The sequence below is a fragment of the Lytechinus variegatus genome, chromosome 10 (genome assembly GCF_018143015.1).
Source record: "Lytechinus variegatus isolate NC3 chromosome 10, Lvar_3.0, whole genome shotgun sequence".
In the NCBI taxonomy this organism is placed as follows: Eukaryota; Metazoa; Echinodermata; class Echinoidea; order Temnopleuroida; family Toxopneustidae; genus Lytechinus; species Lytechinus variegatus.
The window spans coordinates 24,099,560-24,119,571 of record NC_054749.1 but is presented as its reverse complement, the minus strand read 5'-3'; the positions used below and the strand labels follow the sequence as shown (position 1 = coordinate 24,119,571).

The 20,012-nt window shown below is 36.0% G+C and overlaps 1 protein-coding gene across 1 annotated transcript in view; it reads left to right on the top strand.

Annotated features, from left to right (window-relative positions):
* LOC121423293 (integrator complex subunit 1-like) overlaps window positions 1-20,012 on the top strand; it is a 59,058-nt gene that overhangs the window by 12,296 nt on the left and 26,750 nt on the right. Inside the window, exons 10-25 of the mRNA XM_041618633.1 lie at window positions 523-705; window positions 2,975-3,083; window positions 4,378-4,504; window positions 7,083-7,160; window positions 7,959-8,116; window positions 8,900-8,996; window positions 10,037-10,128; window positions 11,092-11,152; window positions 11,916-11,991; window positions 13,888-14,000; window positions 14,447-14,576; window positions 16,050-16,214; window positions 16,670-16,819; window positions 17,571-17,738; window positions 18,124-18,387; window positions 18,982-19,093. Of these exons, the coding sequence (XP_041474567.1) occupies window positions 523-705; window positions 2,975-3,083; window positions 4,378-4,504; window positions 7,083-7,160; window positions 7,959-8,116; window positions 8,900-8,996; window positions 10,037-10,128; window positions 11,092-11,152; window positions 11,916-11,991; window positions 13,888-14,000; window positions 14,447-14,576; window positions 16,050-16,214; window positions 16,670-16,819; window positions 17,571-17,738; window positions 18,124-18,387; window positions 18,982-19,093 (2,083 nt within the window). The remainder of the gene's footprint in view (window positions 1-522; window positions 706-2,974; window positions 3,084-4,377; window positions 4,505-7,082; window positions 7,161-7,958; window positions 8,117-8,899; window positions 8,997-10,036; window positions 10,129-11,091; window positions 11,153-11,915; window positions 11,992-13,887; window positions 14,001-14,446; window positions 14,577-16,049; window positions 16,215-16,669; window positions 16,820-17,570; window positions 17,739-18,123; window positions 18,388-18,981; window positions 19,094-20,012) is intronic.

Genomic DNA, 20,012 nt, shown 5'->3' with positions numbered 1-20,012 from the left:
ATCTTATTGGTGTTTGTTGACAATGTAATGTACCAAAGAGATGGTCCACAGCATTATTAACTTGATTTGAGCAAAAAAAGAGAATTGAAACAAAGAATTTAAAAAATCACGTCATAGAAGTGATATATAAAAGTGCAAAGCTGTATGGAAAATATGTTTTGTACAGTTAGATATTATACATTCTGCCATATATTTTATATGAAATGAGATCAAGAATAATTGTACTCTTTTGCATAACTGTTTTAAATTATTATTAATTTTGAGCTGTAAATACTTCAAATCAAATTCCACATGAGTGTTAGCAGTGGACCATAGGTATATGCTATATTTTGAATGACTGTAGAGAATATAGAGTAGAGCCGATGAGATAGTAAGTTATAGAATGTGAAAATTACCACACTATCTTTTCCGTGAATGCCTAAACCTTTTACCAATCATATTTTATTCATTTGTAAGGATTCTAAAATCTGTATTATATATTATTGCTTTAATGACAACACCTATGTTTCGTAAATTATTTAGCATCTTGCATCGGTGTTTCAAGATCTGTTGATGAATCGGGATGACTACCTGCGGGCTCTGAGGGCGCTCTTCAGGGAAATTGTCAAGTCACTGCGATATGACATTGACTTTGTTGCCTTCTGCCGTGGATTGATGACAGAGAAGACCGACAGAAGTTTCACAGAACTTGAAAAACCAGTCAAGGTAGAGTGACACTTTGAACGTTATGAAAAATTTCATTGTGAAAGGGGATAGTATACAAATGACATATGCACATGAGTTCATGATGCGATCTATTTTCACTCGACTGCATGAAGCTGTCAGGCTTAGTGTAATGGGATCTGGTATGAATCAATACTTTGAGAGTAATGCGTTTTTTCTGGGCTGGTATTGGATAAAACAGGATTTACTATAAAATTATCTAGTTAGAGCGCAAAACAGTTCATTGCTCATTTTTGTCTCACCTGCGAAGCAGAGTGAGACTATAGGCGCCGCTTTTCCGACGGCGGCGGCGTCAAAATCAAATCTTAACCTGAGGTTAAGTTTTTGAAATGACATCATAACTTAGAAAGTATATGGACCTAGTTCATGAAACTTGGCCATAAGGTTAATCAAATATTACTGAACATCCTATTAAAGTTTCATGTCACATGACCAAGGTCAAAGGTCATTTAGGGTCAATGAACTTAGACCATGTTGGAGGAATCAACATCGAAATCTTAACCTGAGGTTAAGTTTTTGAAATGTCATCATAACTTGGAAAATATATGGACCTAGTTCATGAAACTTGGACATAAGGTTAATCAAGTATCACTGAATATCCTGCATGAGTTTCACGTCACATGACCAAGGTCAAAGGTCATTTAGGGTCAATGAACTTTGGCCGAATTGGGGATATCTGTTGAATTCCCATCATAACTTTGAAAGTTTATGGATATGATTCATGAAACTTGGACATAATAGTAATCAAGCATCACTGAATATTTTGTGCAAGTTTCAGGTCTCATGATTAAGGTCAAAGGTCATTTAGGGTCAATGAACTTTGGCCGAATCGGGGGTATCTGTTGAATTACCATCATAACTTTGAAAGTTTATTAGTCTAGTTCATTAAACTTGGACATATGAGTAATCAAATATCACTGAACATCCTGTGCGCGTTTCAGGTCACATGACCAAGGTCAAAGGTCAATGAACTTTGGCCGAATTGGGTTTATCTGTTGAATTACCATCAAAACTATGAAAGTTTATGGATTTGATTCATGAAACTTGTACATAAGAGTAATCAAGTATCACTGAACATCCTGTGCGAGTTTCAGATCACATGATCAAGGTCAAAGGTCATGTATGGTCAATGAACTTTGGCCATGTTGGGTTTTTTTTTTGAATAACCATCATATCTCTGTAAGTTTATTGGTCTCGTTCATAAAAAGTGGACATAAAAGTAACCATGTATCACTGAACATCTTGTGCGAGTTAGAGTAGTATTCAAAGTCAGCACTGCTGCTATATTGAACCGCGTGATGCAGGTGAGACGGCCAGAGGCATTCCACTTGTGATATTCATGGTAGTTTTGTGATGATGTATATGGGAATATACACTCCCTATTCAAAAGTCACAATGTAAAGTCTTGTCATGTTTGAACTTGTATTTAGGTTTTTATGATGAAATGAAGTATCAATGGCGATACTCTTGATTTGATTTGAAATAATTTGATTAAAAATGAAGAATGTTGTCACATACAGATTAGATTTAAAATTTGAAATGATATCATTGCTATGATGAAACTCACTCTGACACCCCTTCTGAAGGCCAATCATAATGCTGATAGAGTGAATCTGAGCATCAATTTTTTATGAAAGAAGTCCTTAATGTTAAAGTAGCGGTTTGTTACCATATCATTACTTATTCCTTCATGTCTACTCTTACCTTATTGTTGGCAGAACGTATCTCTACCTCATGTATATGATCATATTTTTCATGCTTTCCCTCAAATTATGTTTTTACATAGGTCGTAGGATGTGATATTTTAGTTCAAATTCAATCTTTTGACATAATCCAGGTTCTAGCAAGGGTCTTCTATATCCCAATATATTTCTATATATCTATTTTTTATTACAATAATGACTTTACCGAAAGGGGATATTTTAAATTTATCTGTGTTGTGGCCCAGTGGATTATTCTCCGGACTTTGGAACAGAGGGTCGTGGGTTCGAATCCCAGCCATGGCGTAATTTCCTTCAGCAAGAAATTTATCCACACTGTGCTGCACTCGACCCAGGTGAGGTGAATGGGTACCCGGTAGGATTTATTCCTTGAACGCTTTAGCACCTATTAATATGGCGGCTCAGCTACAGCCAGGGTAATAATATGATACCAAGTATCAAAGCGCAGTTGAGTATATGCACATAGTAACTAAGCTATATAAATGGACATATTATCATTATTTTTTTATCGCTGTGTCTATCATTCTTAGGATCGTATGTTTGCGTCATTGTGTGATTTGATCTGTCTTGCATCCCTGCTAAGTGTTACACCTCAAATCAGGGAGATTGTAGCAGCCTACACAAGAGGAGAAAGAAAAGGTAATCAGCTACAGTAGCTTTGAGCACACAAAATTTCATGTTGAAGAGTGCCACTGCCCTTGAGAACAGTCTGAGCCTTGTTTCATTAAAAAAAGTATACAAATAATAACCCATTATCAATGGCATTAGTAAGAACTAAACAAAACTTTGGACAGTTCTAACACGCCTGAGTCATCGCCTCAGGCATTTGGACTGTTTAAAGGGAAACATTTGTGAGTATTAAGCTGTTGAACATTTCCACAATATCGAATCCAATGAAAATTACTTTGGAAGCAGTTTCCTTGAGTCTGTGTCTGAAATGTAAACAACATTCTGGAAAATGAGTATAGCTTTTATAAGAGAGAAAGTAAGCAAATGATAAACATTGGTAAAGGTGATGGGCAAATAACAGTATCACTCTCAACGCAAGCTGGATATAGCTATCATTCTAAAGCAAAGCTGAGGAAAGATAGCGACTATATCCAGCTTGCCATTGAAGTGATAGTTTGACTCGTCACCTGGTGGGTGTTTCATAAATCTGTTCATAAGTTAAGAGTGACTTTGAGAACGACTGGTGATCCTTTCTTGTTGGAAATGGTATATTGAATTGGCAATGGTTTAGCGCGTAAGAAGGGTTCACCAGTCGTTCTTAAAGTCACTTTTAACTTATGAACAGCTTTATGAAACGGCCCCCTGATATCAAGAACTATCTAGCTCTTGCTCGAGCAAGGTAATTGTGACCTCACAAAAAATTTCCCCTTCAAAACAAATCAATTGAGGGGAAATGCACTTTTATTTTGGTTTCCTAGAAGCATGTTTGTAGACTGCACATGCACATCTAAATCTTGTTCAATCATCACTGCATGTGATGTAGACAAATGGAACAAAAAATTAGAGTGGCAGTGACCTCTTTATTATGCACGTCCTCAAAATTATTCAAAACATGTTGTGACCCTAAGGGCTGAAGTACTCTGCAAAACACAAAAGTCCCATCACCATGAGTGATAATCGATGGCCAAACTACCATTTGTCATGCAACTGAGTTTTAACCAATCCTTTTGCAAGATTCTTAGTATGCAGAATATAATGTATATCATTACAGTCACCATCACCTTTTCCTTTGTAGATGTATATGATCATGTGTGTTTATGCTATGATGAAACTCACTCTGACACCCCTTCTGAAGGCCAATCATAATGCTGATAGAGTGAATCTGAGCATCTCTCTGTGCAATTTTGCTGCGGCTCTTTTCTGTATTTGATCAATAAGAAGTATGTAATCATCTTGAAATCATATTATTTTATTTTGTTTCCAGCATCAGACATGGAATCCCTGCGGGCTTTCCAGGCCCAAGTGTCCATGACTCAAAGAGACTGCGTCTGGTGGATACATACCATCGCCATCAATATGTTCACACTCAATCAAGGTGAACTCAATAAAGTGTAAGTCATGGAATCATATAGGAATATCCCCACAAGAATGATAATAGATTTTGTTTTAACTTACTATATCTTCAAAAGAAGGGGGAGGGGGTAATTTTTTTACCATTACATAAATGGCCTAAACCAAGAAGGTGAAATTAAATGTTTCTCAAAACCTTTTAGATTTTAGAAATCTGCCACTTGTTGCAACTTTATATTGTCTGAAAACAGTAGCTAGAGCTCTTTCTAGGCATAATAATGTTGCTCCTTGTGTTGTAACTCTGACAGTTAAAGAGCTGGACTGTCTTAAGATTCTGAATTGAGATACAAGGTCTTAACTACCTCCAGCGAAATATATATTTGCTTTATATACCATGTCAAAATTAATCTACATATAATGAATTGAAGAAAGAAGAGGTCTTATAACTAGCTACGATAAAGCACACTTTTAGCTCTAATAAAGGCACCTAAGCACAAATAGATAACAAATATATAGATTTGATCACCCCTTGTTCTGCACATGTGTTTTTTTTAATGTGCATAGATAGTGTTTACTTATTAACATTTGGTAAATTTCAGAAAATAGTACACAGTGTTATCTAGTTCATAGTTCAACTGACATTCATTTCTTGCATACTCTGAATTGGTAAAGCACATAAAAATCTGTTGATTTGATAAATCAGCAAAATACAGCCCTCCTTTTGGTGAGTCATTGACCAAATTACATTTTTAGATGTTAGCTTTTTAACCAGTCAGACAGCTAGATTCTAAGGCCCATATTCTGGAGTCAGGTTAAACTTAAACCATGGTCTAACTCTATGGTAAAATTATGGGGAGCCAATAATTCTGTTTATATTGTGCATTTCTTATGTGTACAATTTTGTCTCCTTTTACTTTCATAGTGAAGAAAAATACTTCAAAACACTTCTGTTATCATTCTAAGACAATTATGATCAATTTGGGTGTCATGTGAGTTAATACATTGGATGTGTACTGTTAGGGATTTGTGCTCCAATTGGCTCTCCATAGTTAAACCACAACTTTAAACCAGGGTTTGATTTAAATCAGAGTTCAGAATACGGGCCTAAATCTATTAAATATAATCAATTATCACCCTTATCAGACATCTGAGCTGGTCATTTACAAAACCGTATTGCCCTACATTTTCTGAATATCGGGAAGGGTAGGAATATTGTTTGTATTTTCCTCGGTCTCAATGCGCGTATTTACTTTGCATGCAGAGACGACACAAAATATACCTTTGTATTTTCCCTGGTCTCACATCCGGGCATTTTAGGATGCATATAAAGAGATACGCTTCATAAGGATCCGCGCACCAACAATATACGTCATAATAAAGACAACGCTCGATCCGAGCGCTTGCAAGTACGTCATAATGGTAAAGTGCAGAGCCTAGACAGATATTAACATGACACAATAGAACTCTATTTTTAAAAGAAATATCCCCATTATCATGATTTTTGCTCTAGATATCTGATTTGGATGATAATAAAAATATTGACTAGCTCTTCTTTCGGGGAACATCAAATATATTGCCCTTAAATGACCCATATTGCCCTCGTCTAAAGACTCAGGCCAATATGATTCATTTGCTGGCAATATATTTGATGTTCCCCTCAAGGCTAGTCAATATTATATAATTATGTCTCACCAAGTCATTCAATTGCTGTGATGAAACTCACTCTGACACCCCTTCTGAAGGCCTATCACAATGCTGATAGAGTGAAACTGAGCATTGAAATCACACTCTATTATGTACTACATTTTATTTGAATTAAAGGTAAATGCTAGTTTTGGTAATGATATCAAAATGAGTTCATACAGAATCCAGTGAAATGACCACCAAAGTGTCTGTATAAATAAAACACATGTGCGAAAGGATTCTGGAAGAAATTGTGTAATTGCTGAGAAATTAGCAAAGAAGCAAAGGATTCGGGTAGAGCGTCAGGGCCCGACATTTAAAGCAATAATTATACACTGTCCCACATGCTCTTATCTGTGTTGGGGATCTTTGGTGTGAATATTTTTCAGCGTAGATTTCAAGATTTCACAAAGTTCAGTTTATGTAATTGTACCAGATATAGACCCTCGATGATATACTGACAATTAAGCCTTGTTTTACAGACTTTCTCATGAAATCAGTGTTTACTGCAACTACTAGAATTTCTCTTTAAATTAAAGAAAGTTAATGTTGAGCTGACTTCCTTGTCAAAACATCGGGGGCTTGTTGCACAATGAATTGTGTTTGAATGCATTTAAAAGAATAAAATCATTCGCAAGTCTTAAATGTGCACATGCTATTAGATGAAAATCAAGTTGGTTTGATTGCATCCATTGCAATGGACCCCAGGGCTCTGTAACACAAAGGTTTGCGATGAATTGCAAATATGAACGAACCTCACTGATTGGTCACTCGTCAGTATTTCAAACCTTATGCGCGTGTAACATTGATACTGATTGGTCAGTTCATTTAGCGATTGATCGCTAATCTGTGTTACGGAGCCCCGATCTCATTACAATGTTCCCTCTGTGAAGGACGTGACCTGACCTGACCTCATGTTGTTGTTATGTCTTTTAGTATCCAGAAGCTTGTGTTCTTAGACACACATGAAGGTTATTGCAGTAAGGATAACTGGCCACCAGAAACAGACAGAGGGTAAGATAATAATAGAAATTATTTGTTTATTTTATTTATTTTCATTCATACTATTAGTGGAGCTTTTAATTCAGTAACTCGCTGACTGACTGACTGATTGATTGATTGATTGATATTGATTGATTGATTCATTCATTCATTCATTGATGTATTTGTTATTTATGAATTTTCCCTTCCTTTGGTATTTTCTTATTATCTTTCTTTACATTCATTTTATTAGTTGATTGATTGATTTATTAATTAATTTACTCACTTATTGATTTAATTGCTAATACATAAATTCATTGGTGTATTTTCCTTTCATTTAGTTATTTATTTCCCTTTCAATTAGTTATTTATTTAGCCTTTAATCTATTTAATTTTTGGGCATATCTGTTTTGCTATGATGAAACTCACTCTGACACCCCTTCTGAAGGCCAATCATAATGCTGATAGAGTGAATCTGAGCAGATTAAAACATCCATTTTCATTGATTATAAAAAATGAAATTAAATGAGGTTTGAAACATTTGTAAATTTGTTTCTATTTCTTGAATCATGGGTGACAGTAGGGCATCACTAGTTCACTTATTTACATGTATGCTTACCACTTATTTAGGTAGTAATTTGAAGTTCTAAAGATGTCATAATCTTCTATTTTCCATTTGATTTTGATTATTGATAACATGCCACTCAACTAAACGTTTATTTACAACATTTGTTCTAATGTACTTTATCATAGGGTTGAATACCTATTTAAACTTTCAAGTATTACAATGCATGTTTCTTTTTAACTCATATTCTGTCCCTCCATATGCAGTCTCTTGCTCTCCCTACTGTCAGAAGTGCCGGTCCAAGAGGACACACTGATGCGTCTACTGATCATGGGGCTTGAGAGGACTATTCCACTTGCTGCGGGGGAGGCCTTGGATCTGGTTGATAAACTTGTCAAGAGGGCTGCAGTGTTGCAATCAGAGGGTAATTCATTTTTTCTCATATCTTAAATCAAAGAATTGATTCCAATAACATTAACAAATATATTTTGCTGTGTTCATCTATTAAAAAAATTCCATGTTGCAGGAATAACGGAAATAGAAAAATGAAAAACAAATATTTGTCTTCAAAATTTGCTTTGATAATTGATGAAGATTTGCCTGTCTTTGATAATACTATGATAATGATGCAGTGCTTGCAAGAAAGGTGAACCGTTCAGAGATTAATGATTCCCTCACCAAAACTTCATTAAAATCACTAAGTCTCTAAGGATTCTCACCCAAACATTATGAGAAACTAGATTAAGAACGGAGATTTGTTGCTTATTTTGATTATGTGGCGTTGAAAGTATTCTTGCATTGTATTTTTCAAGATTTGTGGTGCATTCTGTTCTCGATGTATCTGTTATGCTATGATGAAACTCACTCTGACACCCCTTCTGAAGGCCAATCATAATGCTGATAGAGTAAATCTGAGCATCCCTGTTTCATCCACTCTTATTGATTGAAATACAAATTTAAAACAAAACAAACTTTTTAATACTATTTGGATTCTATTCCTTGAATCTACACGTACACGAGAATTTCTTCTTCGTTTTATTCTCGTATCAGATTTCTTGCTGATTGTATAGCCAGCTGCCAAGATTGGAAACATTCTATGGCATTTTTTCCTGATTATTTCCACCTTTGTAGTGTACTTTCTGTAAGATGTTCAAATGTCAGATACAATGCTGATTGATGTCATTGTGAATTCTTATGTTTTGTTTAGATTTCCAAGTGTTAAAGATAGAGAGGACCACACTGATTGATGTTGTCTTGAATTCATGTGTCTATCATCATCCTGAAAACATCACACTGCCTCAGGGGTAAGAAAACACATTGGCCCATATTCTGAAGTCGGGTTAAACTTAAACTCAGGTTTAAAGTTGTGGTTTAAGTATGGGAAGCCAAAAGTATCAAAATTTTATTAAGTTGTATGTTTCTTATGTATGCTGTGCTCTTTCCTGATTCATCAATGGTGAAGACAATCATCTATTTATACTTCCTAGACAATTATGAATGATTTGAGAGCCAAATGAGCTGAAGTATGATATCTCTACTGTTATGTAACAATTGGCTTACCATACTTAAACCACAACTTTAAACCTAAGTTTAAATTAAACCCGACTTCAGAATACGCGCCACTTTATGTTATTTTGATTTTCTTTATTTCACACTGTCTTCTCCCTCGTTCTCCCGTCACTCCCTCTGTGAAACCTCGTTTGACTGCAGACATGGCTGGTACTTCCGAGTCATGAGGCCATTGTAGAAAACCACCTCACGTAATGTTGGTCATATGACTCGACCCAAAGCCAAGGCCGGCAAAAACTGGCATCGAGGCCAGCCTTGACTACATCCCGAGTAGACAAGGCACATAATTGTTGCAATATCCTAATGTTTTTTTGTTTTTTTTTTTTCTTTTTCTTTCTCTGTATACAAGTTTTGATCTGTGTCATACTACATGAGAATATACATGTACCTTAAATGGTTCAAAATGATATTTTTCTAACACAAGATGTAGCCATGTAAAAAATAAACTAATCAATGCATCATGAAAGTCATTCTTGAAAAAAAAACTTGTTAGCATGAAATCCTTTTAGGGCATGAAGTGAGGTGAGGATGAAGTGAGGATGTGCCACTTCAAGAAGAATGCAACTTTAATTTATATTTCACAGGACATTTCTTTATCCTATGCTATGATGAAACTCACTCTGACACCCCTTCTGAAGGCCTATCATAATGCTGATAGAGTGAATCTGAGCATGTACACAATAAATCAATGCTCCATTGATCATGTCTTAAGTTAATCTATTTAATCACTTCAAATAACATTCATTGTATCCAATGTTTTTATATGTCATTTCAGATACCAGGTACCAAGTCTTGCCATTGCAAACTTCTACTGGAAAGGATGGATTCTCCTCCTCATCCTGGCTGCATTCAATCCCAGTAACATAGGTAAGAAGACCCCACCCAGAATATTGTCATTTAATAGCAGAAAAATTCTCTCTATCACGTGTGGTGTGAACCTCTTGTTCCTGAGACCAGAGGAGCATTTCATGAAAGGACTTGTCAGACATTTTACACTGACAACTCCCATTTTATCCGACAGTTACCATAGCAAAAGTGCTTCTTAGCCAATCAAAATCAAGGAAAGTTGTCAGACAGCAAAATCTTGATGAAATGCTCCTCTGGTTAATGAATGGACATTAGTGTAAACTTCATCACGTTTGGTATGCAGTCATAGTGCAAATAGTTGTTTTGTGATTGAACAACAAAATCAGGAAGTTCAACAGTAGGAAAATGATTCTGAACTGACAAAGATTTTCGAAGAAGGGAAATTGCATTTCGTTGATCCAATTTGTGAGCTAGAAAAAAAAAAACTCTTACCTTATTGTAATTGATTATGCAGCCCTACGTTGTGTGCAATTATCGTTATTTTTTTTTCTTAGCATGAGGAAGACTGTTACTAAACTAAGATGGATTTTGTTGTGTAGGGGATTAGATTTTTATGATTATAAATAAATATTTCAGATTTAATTCTTCCCTAATTGTAATTGATTTCAATTTGTAATGTATTTTGATAAAAAAAAACAAGCGTATTGATTGCTATGATGAAACTCACTCTGACACCCCTTCTGATATTAACAATGCTGATAGAGTGAATCTGAGCAGACAAATAGTACCTTAACATACTCTCTGACAGTGTGTCGTTCCAAATGGGTCACATGTAAACTATTTTTTAATGACTCCTGAAAAAATTACGATGAAACAAATTAACATAAGGGCTAAAAGCGGATCAAATTACGTGTATCAGTATGTAAACTAAAATTCGTTATTTAACTATTGTGAAAGCAAATATAATTCTGAATAAAAAAATAATCAGTACTACTCACACAACTGCTATTATCTTCTCTTTAGGTCGTGTTGGATGGGATAACTATCCAATCCTGCGTTACTTCATGGAGATGGTCATGACAAAGTAAGCATAAAATAAAAGGATAATTCACCCCCCCCCCCCCCAAAAAAAATGGGGAATTTAATTAAAATGTATATATTTGTATTTGCCATTGTTTATTTCATTTGCATGGTATTTCTAGTGTTATTTAGTGAAAGTCATTTTAATAAAAGGATATTTGCTATGATGAAACTCACTCTGACACCCCTTCTGAAGGCCTATCACAATGCTGATAGAGTGAATCTGAGCAGGTACCCCCCCAAAAAAATAGATAAAATGCATAATATTGAGAAGAATACTCGTATCACTGCTGCTCCTGCTACTACTACTTCTAGTAATAATGATGATGATGATAGGTGATTAATAATTACAAAACAGTGATAAATAGACAAACTTTTTTAAATGAAAATTAATGACTTGTTTCTTTCTTTTCTGTTTTTGGTAACTCCCGTAGGAACTCGGCAGGACAGCATTTTTTGCTGGTAAACGCCAAGCTGGTATATAACCAATTACCTTGGAAATATTTTACGTCTAGGTTAATCAGTCATAGTGACTGACGTAATAGACGACAGATATCACTCTTGGGCCTTTTTATCAAAGTGGAGACAATGGCAGAGTTGGGATTCGAACTCACAACCTTGCGATTATGAGTCCAATGCTCTAACCACTGGACCACACGACCCTATTTCTGGGGGTGGGTTGAGTTGTTATCTGATCATGAAGTGAAATTTCTTGAAACCACTTGCAATAAAACAATCTATTTTATTATATTGTTTCTTTTGACTAGCAATTTCAAGTTTCCCATGGCAACACGAGCCAAAGACGAGAAGACTGCAGAAGAGCTAAAAAACATGGAATTACAGGTTTGTGTATTTCAATTTGGGCATTAATTTTGATGTCCTATGTTTATGGCAATGCATTATACCATTTACAGTATGTTAGTGTCTTGTGTGAAATAAATATTAAAAAACATAAAGCACCAAAATGGATCTATAAATCAAGGATGTAGTTGAAGTTGGTCACAAAACCTCCCATAGACATTGTACATGTGTCTCTGCCCAAGGCCAGGGCAAGCAAAATCTGGCCTCGAGGCCAGCCTAGACTACATCCCTCCTATACATGACCGGTGTGTTGGCTCAGTTGGTAGAGCGTCCGTCTCACAACTGGGAGGTTCAAACCCCGGCCGCATCAGACCAAAAGATGTTAAAAGATGGGAGTTGCTGCTACCCTGTTTGACATTCAACGATTAAAGGGATAGAGCCTCATCTATCTGGCGCTGCACAGTGGCTGCCGGGCCCACGATCAATTGGGCAAAGCAAATTTTCAGAGTATTTCATTTCATGTCTATTTCGAACAATAAATTATGGATTTTTTTTTAAATGTCGGTGAAGTAAAAAGCCAAAGAAACTAATTTCATTGCCCCAAACAATGTACTGAAGTTATGCATTCACCTTGACTCAATTCCCATAGAATAATGGTTGTTGCCTTGGCAAAATTTCCACGAAATGGTCAAAAGAGTCATGGAAAATACCTATTCACTGCCATGATAAAGCTTATCAAATGTAGCAGAGTCAGGCAGTAGGTTATGAAAAGTATCCTGAAAAGTTGCCTGCATTGATGTCTATAAACTGTGAGACCATTCTAATATTTCTAGATTATCTGTGATTCAACATCTCTATTCATTATGAATTTTAACCCATAGTTTGTTAAGCTTGAGAAACAAGCGAACTTAAGAGTTTGAGAACCATCTTGTCAGGGTACAGATCATGAGATAATATCTGTTTATTGTTAACCCATAGGTTGCTCAGCTTGAGAAGCAAGTGATCTTAGAGTTTGAGAACCATCTTGCTAGGGTACAGATCATGAGATAATATCAGTTTATTGTTTACCCATAGGTTGCTAAGCTTGAGAAGCAAGCGATCCTAGAGTTTGAGAACCATCTTGCTAGGGTACAGATCATGAGATAATCTCTGTTTATTGTTAACCCATAGGTTGCTCAGCTTGAGAAGCAAGTGATTTTAGAGTTTGAGAACCATCTTGCTAGGGTACAGATCATGAGATAATCTCTGTTTATTGTTAACCCATAGGTTGCTCAGGTTGAGAAGCAAGCGATCCTAGAGTTTGAGAACCATCTTGCTGGGGTACAGATCATGAGATAATATCAGTTTATTGTTAAAGCCATAGGTTGCTCAGCTTGAGAACAAGTGATTTTAGAGTTTGAGAACCATCTTGCTAGGGTACAGATCATGAGATAATCTCTGTTTATTGTTAACCCATAGGTTGCTCAGCTTGAGAAGCAAGCGAACTTAGAGTTTGAGAACCATCTTGTCAGGGTACAGATCATGAGATAATATCAGTTTATTGTTAACCCATAGGTTGCTCAGCTTGAGAAACAAGCGATCCTAGAGTTTGAGAACCATCTTGCCAGGGTACAGATCATGAGATAATCTCTGTTAATTGTTAACCTATAGGTTGCTCAGCTTGAGAAGCAAGCAAACTTAGAGTTTGAGACCCATCTTGCCAGGGTACAGATCATGATATAATCTCTGTTAATTGTTAACCCATAGGTTGCTCAGCTTGAGAAGCAAGCGATCCTAGAGTTTGAGAACCATCTTGCCAGGGTACAGATCATGAGATAATATCTGTTTATTGTTAACCCATAGGTTGCTCAGCTTGAGAAGCAAGCGATCCTAGAGTTTGAGAACCATCTTGCCAGGGTACAGATCATGAGATAATATCTGTTTATTGTTAACCCATAGGTTGCTCAGCTTGAGAAGCAAGCGATCCTAGAGTTTGAGAACCATCTTGCTAGGGTACAGATCATGGAGGGTAACAGTCTCCTACTAACACAACTCATGAGGATGGAACCTAAGTAAGTTTTGGTATTATTTTGTTGTTTTATTTTGATTTATGAATTTACCAGCAATATTCACATGCTGACAGGTTATAATGAAACAAATCATAGAAAATATACTTGAATGAAACATGATAGAGTAATGGGACCAGAAAACCAGCCCCCCCCCCCCTCCTCGATATAGGCTGATTTTGCTAAATCACTAGCTTCTACATCATGGATGAGAAACCTAGTACCTCCCCATTGACTCATTTGAAAAAATAAATAAATTGAAGTGAAAATTATTTCATGGTCTTGTTTAAAGATCAATAGAATTTTCCATTTAATGAATGTGTCTTCAAGCATAGATCTGAACTACAATATTCTTATTTTTCTGTTGAAAATCAGGATATTATTGTTGAAGGCTTTATAGAGTAAATGACTAAATTACTGACTTTTGCATTTGTCAATCTATGTATTTGTAGTGGACCTGTTCGAAGACCTCCCATTCAGATACTGGACCAGCTTCAGCATTACAACAAGGTTCTTCACCTAGGTCATATGCTGTGCAGGAGTAGAAACCCTGACTTTCTATTGGATATCATCCAAAGCCAGGTATGTTGGTCAACAAAGAAAAAATTACATTGGGCTCCGGGTTGTTTTGCCCTCGAAATGCCCAAAAGAGCCCAGGAAATCTTTAAAAAAAAGAGAGCCTGTTTAAGATCCCCATTCACTGTGGCGTTAAAGGGATGGTCCAGCTGAAAGTATTTATAGCCTAATAAATAGAGTAGAATTCACTGAGCAAAATGCTGAAAATTTCATCAAAATCGGATGACAAATAACAAATTTATTGAATTTTAAACTTTAGCAGTAAACTGTCATGAATATTCATTAGGTTGGCTGATGATGTCACATCCCCACTTGTTCTTTTGTATTTTATTACATGAAATTAGGTTTATTCAAATTTTTTCCTCCAAGAACTAGAAAAATTGGATTGAAAACTGATTTAGTGTATTAGATATTTATTGCTGCAACTTATTTCGTTATTAGGGAGACATATTATTCACACAAGTATGAAGTAATGAAAAAAAATTATGATTTTATGTAATAACATAAGAAAACGGAAAGTGGGTATGTGACATCATCAGCCCATATAATGAATATTCATGATGACTGTTTTCCCAAAATATTGCTGAACTGTAAACTTCAATAACTTTATTATTTGTTATCCAATTTTGATGAAATTTTCAGCATTTTGCTCAGTGAATTCTACCCTATGTATTAAGATATAAATATTTTCAGCGCGGACCATCCCTGTAAAGCATGTCCAAAGAAGCTGATTCGGGCAGTAGGTTGTAGTAAGTAGCTCCCGAAAAAGATTTGTTTTTTTCCTGGTGAATGATGGCGAGGTATGTTGGATGGGGATGGGGCAAACTTATGAGGTCATTTCAATACACATGTATGGTCTAAAGCCATTATTTATTCTTAACAGTACCATGGTACGCTCATTGGAACATCAAAGAAATTGGGATGAATAAATAATTGACCGCTTGGCTTAACCTATTGGTGACTAACTGTGAGAGGTCTCATGTTGAAGTCTATTGAAAACCTTGTAAATTGTAAGTTAGTCCTTTTGGCACTGAATGCTTAAAATGATAAGCCTTTTTGTATGTCCAACCCCATTTTCTCAAGTCTTACTTCACTTCACAAACTGACCAAGTAATGGTCCTTTGAGAACAGTACAGACTGTCAAAAGAACAAGAAATCAGAGATAGAAAATTCCATGAAGGTCTCACATAGAGGGGGTCGGACTTACATATTTTATGGAAATGCCAAGGAGGGAATGAGAGAAGGAATTAATCAGTCATTCAAATTGAAGTCTAAATTTAGATCTTAATCTCTATTTTTATTTACATAGTTTTTGATAGTTTTTATGTTGAATGTGAAACAGTCAAATTTTCTTTGAATTCTTAATCTAAAACCTTGATTTTATTTAAAACAACTTTCGAATTTTCACGATGTAAGACAAACAATCACAATCAGTTTTTGACTATGGTAGATCTTAAGTTTAGAGTTTGTTCTTGATAGGGTACATCCCAATCCATGCCGTGGTTAGCTGAGCTAGTGAACTCGGCTGAGGGTTCCTTAGACGTGTTGCCTGTCCAGTGTTTGTGTGAATTCCTTATCAACCAAGAGGCTGACAAAGACTCGGGAGGGTCAGATGGAGGCGAGAGCAGCTCATCTTCAAAACAGGTAAATTTTTCTCCTGACTTTTATTGAGTACTGTATACCATTAGTTAAGATACCACCTGCATTTGATGGAATTGTGTTCTGTTGGCATTGTGAGTACTTGGTACATGTTAATGTTCAATGGGTAATTGTATCAGGTTAAGCATTATTTATTTGGTGTTATTGGTGGTGGTTGATGATGATGGATGATAATGATGAATAATGACAATGATGATGATGAATAATGACAATGATGATTGCAATGATGATGATATGATGATGATGGTGGTGGTGATGGTGGTGGTGATGATGATGATGATGATGATGATGATGATGTTGATGATGATGATGATGATGATGGTGGTGGTGGTGATGAGAGAAAGTCCACAAACAGGAGCAGCAAATCTGCTCCAATTGCTATTCCTTTCCATGCACTAACCCAATAAATTTGGTATCTCTCTACTATTTGACTCTCATAGAAGGTACACAAGCAGGAGCAGCTATTAACTCGACTCCAATCCCTGGTCTTTGATCCAAACACTGATCCCATGAACACCTCCGAGGTCCTAGGCTACTTCCTCACCAGACTCTCTTCCCAGCAGCACTCAGCCAGGATGTTAGCTTCCAAGGTCAGGTCATAGGTCAACATTCTTTAGATTACACCATTGGTTTTTCTTAGGGTATTACAGTCATGCCAACTGATCCGTTTTTAGAGAATTTGTTCCCCCTTTTTTTTTTTGCTGTGAATGCACCAATACTTTTTTTGGATGATTTGTTACTTTTTTTCAAATGTCTGATCATGGAGTATGTATTATACACAGCGTGTGCAACTAGCGCCGGTCCGACATTGCCAGACCAGTAAAAATCATTGTTTGGCCAGTAACTTGTTGCATGAAAAGAACAAGTAAATTCTCGCCTACGAGCACATGTTTAAAATGGTGAATTATCAAGTTTTCAAGTAGAGTCATTTCACATTTTTTTTCACTGATCTCACTACAACAGGCTGGGGATTTTTACGTTGAGCCAAAATTTCAAAAATACTCTCTTTTTTTGTCAAAAAATACCTTTTTTTTTTCTAAAATACCTTTTTTGGTTGTAGAAGGTTGGCATGTCTGGTATTAGTCTTTGTCAATCTGTTAAGTCCATCATATGCTAATGCCTGTATACAATTCCAAAAAAATGGATTAATGCAGTAATTATATCAACCCCTTAATATAATTGCATGATTATTTAGTTTGTATTTTTTTCATTATTTACATTTATCAATAGTCCAATGAGTGTATATTTAATTAATTTCTGGGGGGGGCCATGGGGGTATATATATGATGTAATGATTTTTTTTATTGAAGTTCAATATTTATGCTTTATACATCATATTAGGGACTTGCGATGGTGTTGTCTCCAAGGTCAGGGGAGGATGCAATGGAGGTGGATGAGCCATCCGAGTCTGATTCTCCATTGTCATCACACAAGTGGCTCTTACAAGACGTGCCTGCCATCCCCAACTTCGAGACTGTCAAAAGCCAGGCCACTACTGCTCTCCGAAGTGTAAGTTGCACATAGACAGCAAATCTTGAAATAGAATTCTGGGGTGTGTTTCATGAAGCCCAGTGATTTTTACTGACTATTGTTATAAGCTACTGAAATCCTTGCATCCGATTGGCTCAGAGCTAATTTGTCAGTGAAAATCACTATTTGTTTAATGAAGCACACACCCCTGATTAAAAAAAAAACCCTGTCTTTATTGTCAAGAACTTTGTAACCACAAGAAAAAACATCCTTTATCACAAAAATAGTAATGATGAAAAAAGACTCAATGAATTGGATTTAAATGTTGCTAGTTGTTAGATATTGATCATTGAAATTCTGTTGAAATTGCATTGATGATGAAATTTATCTTTGAAAATTGATATGCTCCCTACTTTTCTTTCAGGCTTGCCAAATTGACACTGACCCTCGAGCCGTCAGCTCCTACATCATCTTCCTATCCCATCATGCCTTGCCTGCCGACCTGAACGACCTAGCCCAGGACCTTGCTCAGCTCATCGTCGAGCGCCCGACCATGCTTTCTTGCATCCTACCACACGAGGGCGATGCACCGGCGGGAGACGAGACCTTGGCTGCCATGCTGCGTATCTTCAGTAACTATGTCATCAAGGCTATCAAGTCGACGGATGAGGAGGAAGGATATAGATGGGTAAGAATGAGCTTCCCAACTCATTGTAGTTTGCCGTATTCAGGATTGATGATAGAAATAGTGGCAATTTTCAATATTCCAGGATTTATTCCTTCAGAAACTCAATCATTAAAATCTCCTGCTTTCAAAACAGGGTCTGTATTATAAGCAAATAATCAGAATTTTAACTTTGCTTCTCCAGTGATAGTATCAAACAGATAAGAAATGTAGAAACAAATTCAGATAAAATGTTGATATAAACAGGACCAGACTCAATCAGCATACTCGTTGATTTTTTAATAATCTAGATTAATTGATTTTAATAACTAGGTCATTTATATCATAATTTTCATAATGTATTGTAAGGGAGATATCTAGATAATACCTTATTATTAATTTCTCATTGAATATTTACATTATTATGAATATATTTTCCTTGAAAAACATATTTACTATTATTATTTCTAGAAAAGGGACCTAATTACAAACAAATGATCTGACTTTCAAATTAAACATCTTAATTTTACTTTTTAGAACAGGGTCTGTATTGTAAACAGATTCAGAATATTTGAATTAGTTTGTTGTTTTGATTTCTCATTTTATATTTTGATGTAGTCTGAGTCTCAGGACCAGGTGTTTTTACGTTGGCCTCATGGGGATTCAGCTACCATGCACATCTTGGTTGTCCATGCTATGATCATACTACTCACATACGGAGAACCTAAAGGTATTCATTCAGAATATAGATTTTTCTCAGCAGAGCCCCGTTGCAGAAAGGTTGCTATGAATAATGGTAACTTTGCCACACGTTGCTAACTCCAGGGGCGTGAGGGATCAGATTTTTAGCTGATTTCCATTTTAATTTCAGCTTATTTTTGGTTTTCCTCTGTACAAAAAGTATTGGAGGTCTTTCTATTTCAGATTTTTTCAGCACTCTTCAGCTTTTTCAGATCCTTTTGTTTGTGACCACTCACACCCCTGTAGCTACCATGGTAATGAAGCTTAATAGCCAACCAAAATCAAGGATTCTATGCAAGTTACCATTAGAAGGCTATTACCAAATGCTATTACCACAATAGTAAATTCTATGAGACGTTGCCAAGGACTGCAAACTCAAAGCCTGTGGAACTTCTACAAAGAACTTCAAAATGATTACTTAATATCATTTGCCATGAATTATGCCATTTTATGTTACTCAAATGATAACATCTTACATTCTGTTCCCTTGCAAAAAGAATGCTTCCTAAATATCTGATTTATTCATAAATACAGCCCAGTCAACTTGAAACCAGTGTTGTAGTGCCTTGATGCTCGGCCTTGGCCTTAAGGCCTATTTTTTCAAAGCCTTGGCCTTGAACATTCAAGCCTTGGCCTTGAGAGGGCCTTGGCCTTGAGGATTTTGAGCCTTGAAATTTCAAGGCATTTTCAAGGCATTTTCAAGGCTTTTTCAAGGCATTTTGTATTTTGTACTTTCATTTGTTTTGTATAAGTAATTATGAATGTTTCAATTGTTCTGTAATGACACTAATGGTCAAAACTACCAGTCACCAGTAACAGTAGCAACAGCAGTAAGTGTAATAGCTGTGTCATCGATTATAATTGTTAAATCATCACTATTAAGAATTATCATCACATTGTAACAAAGA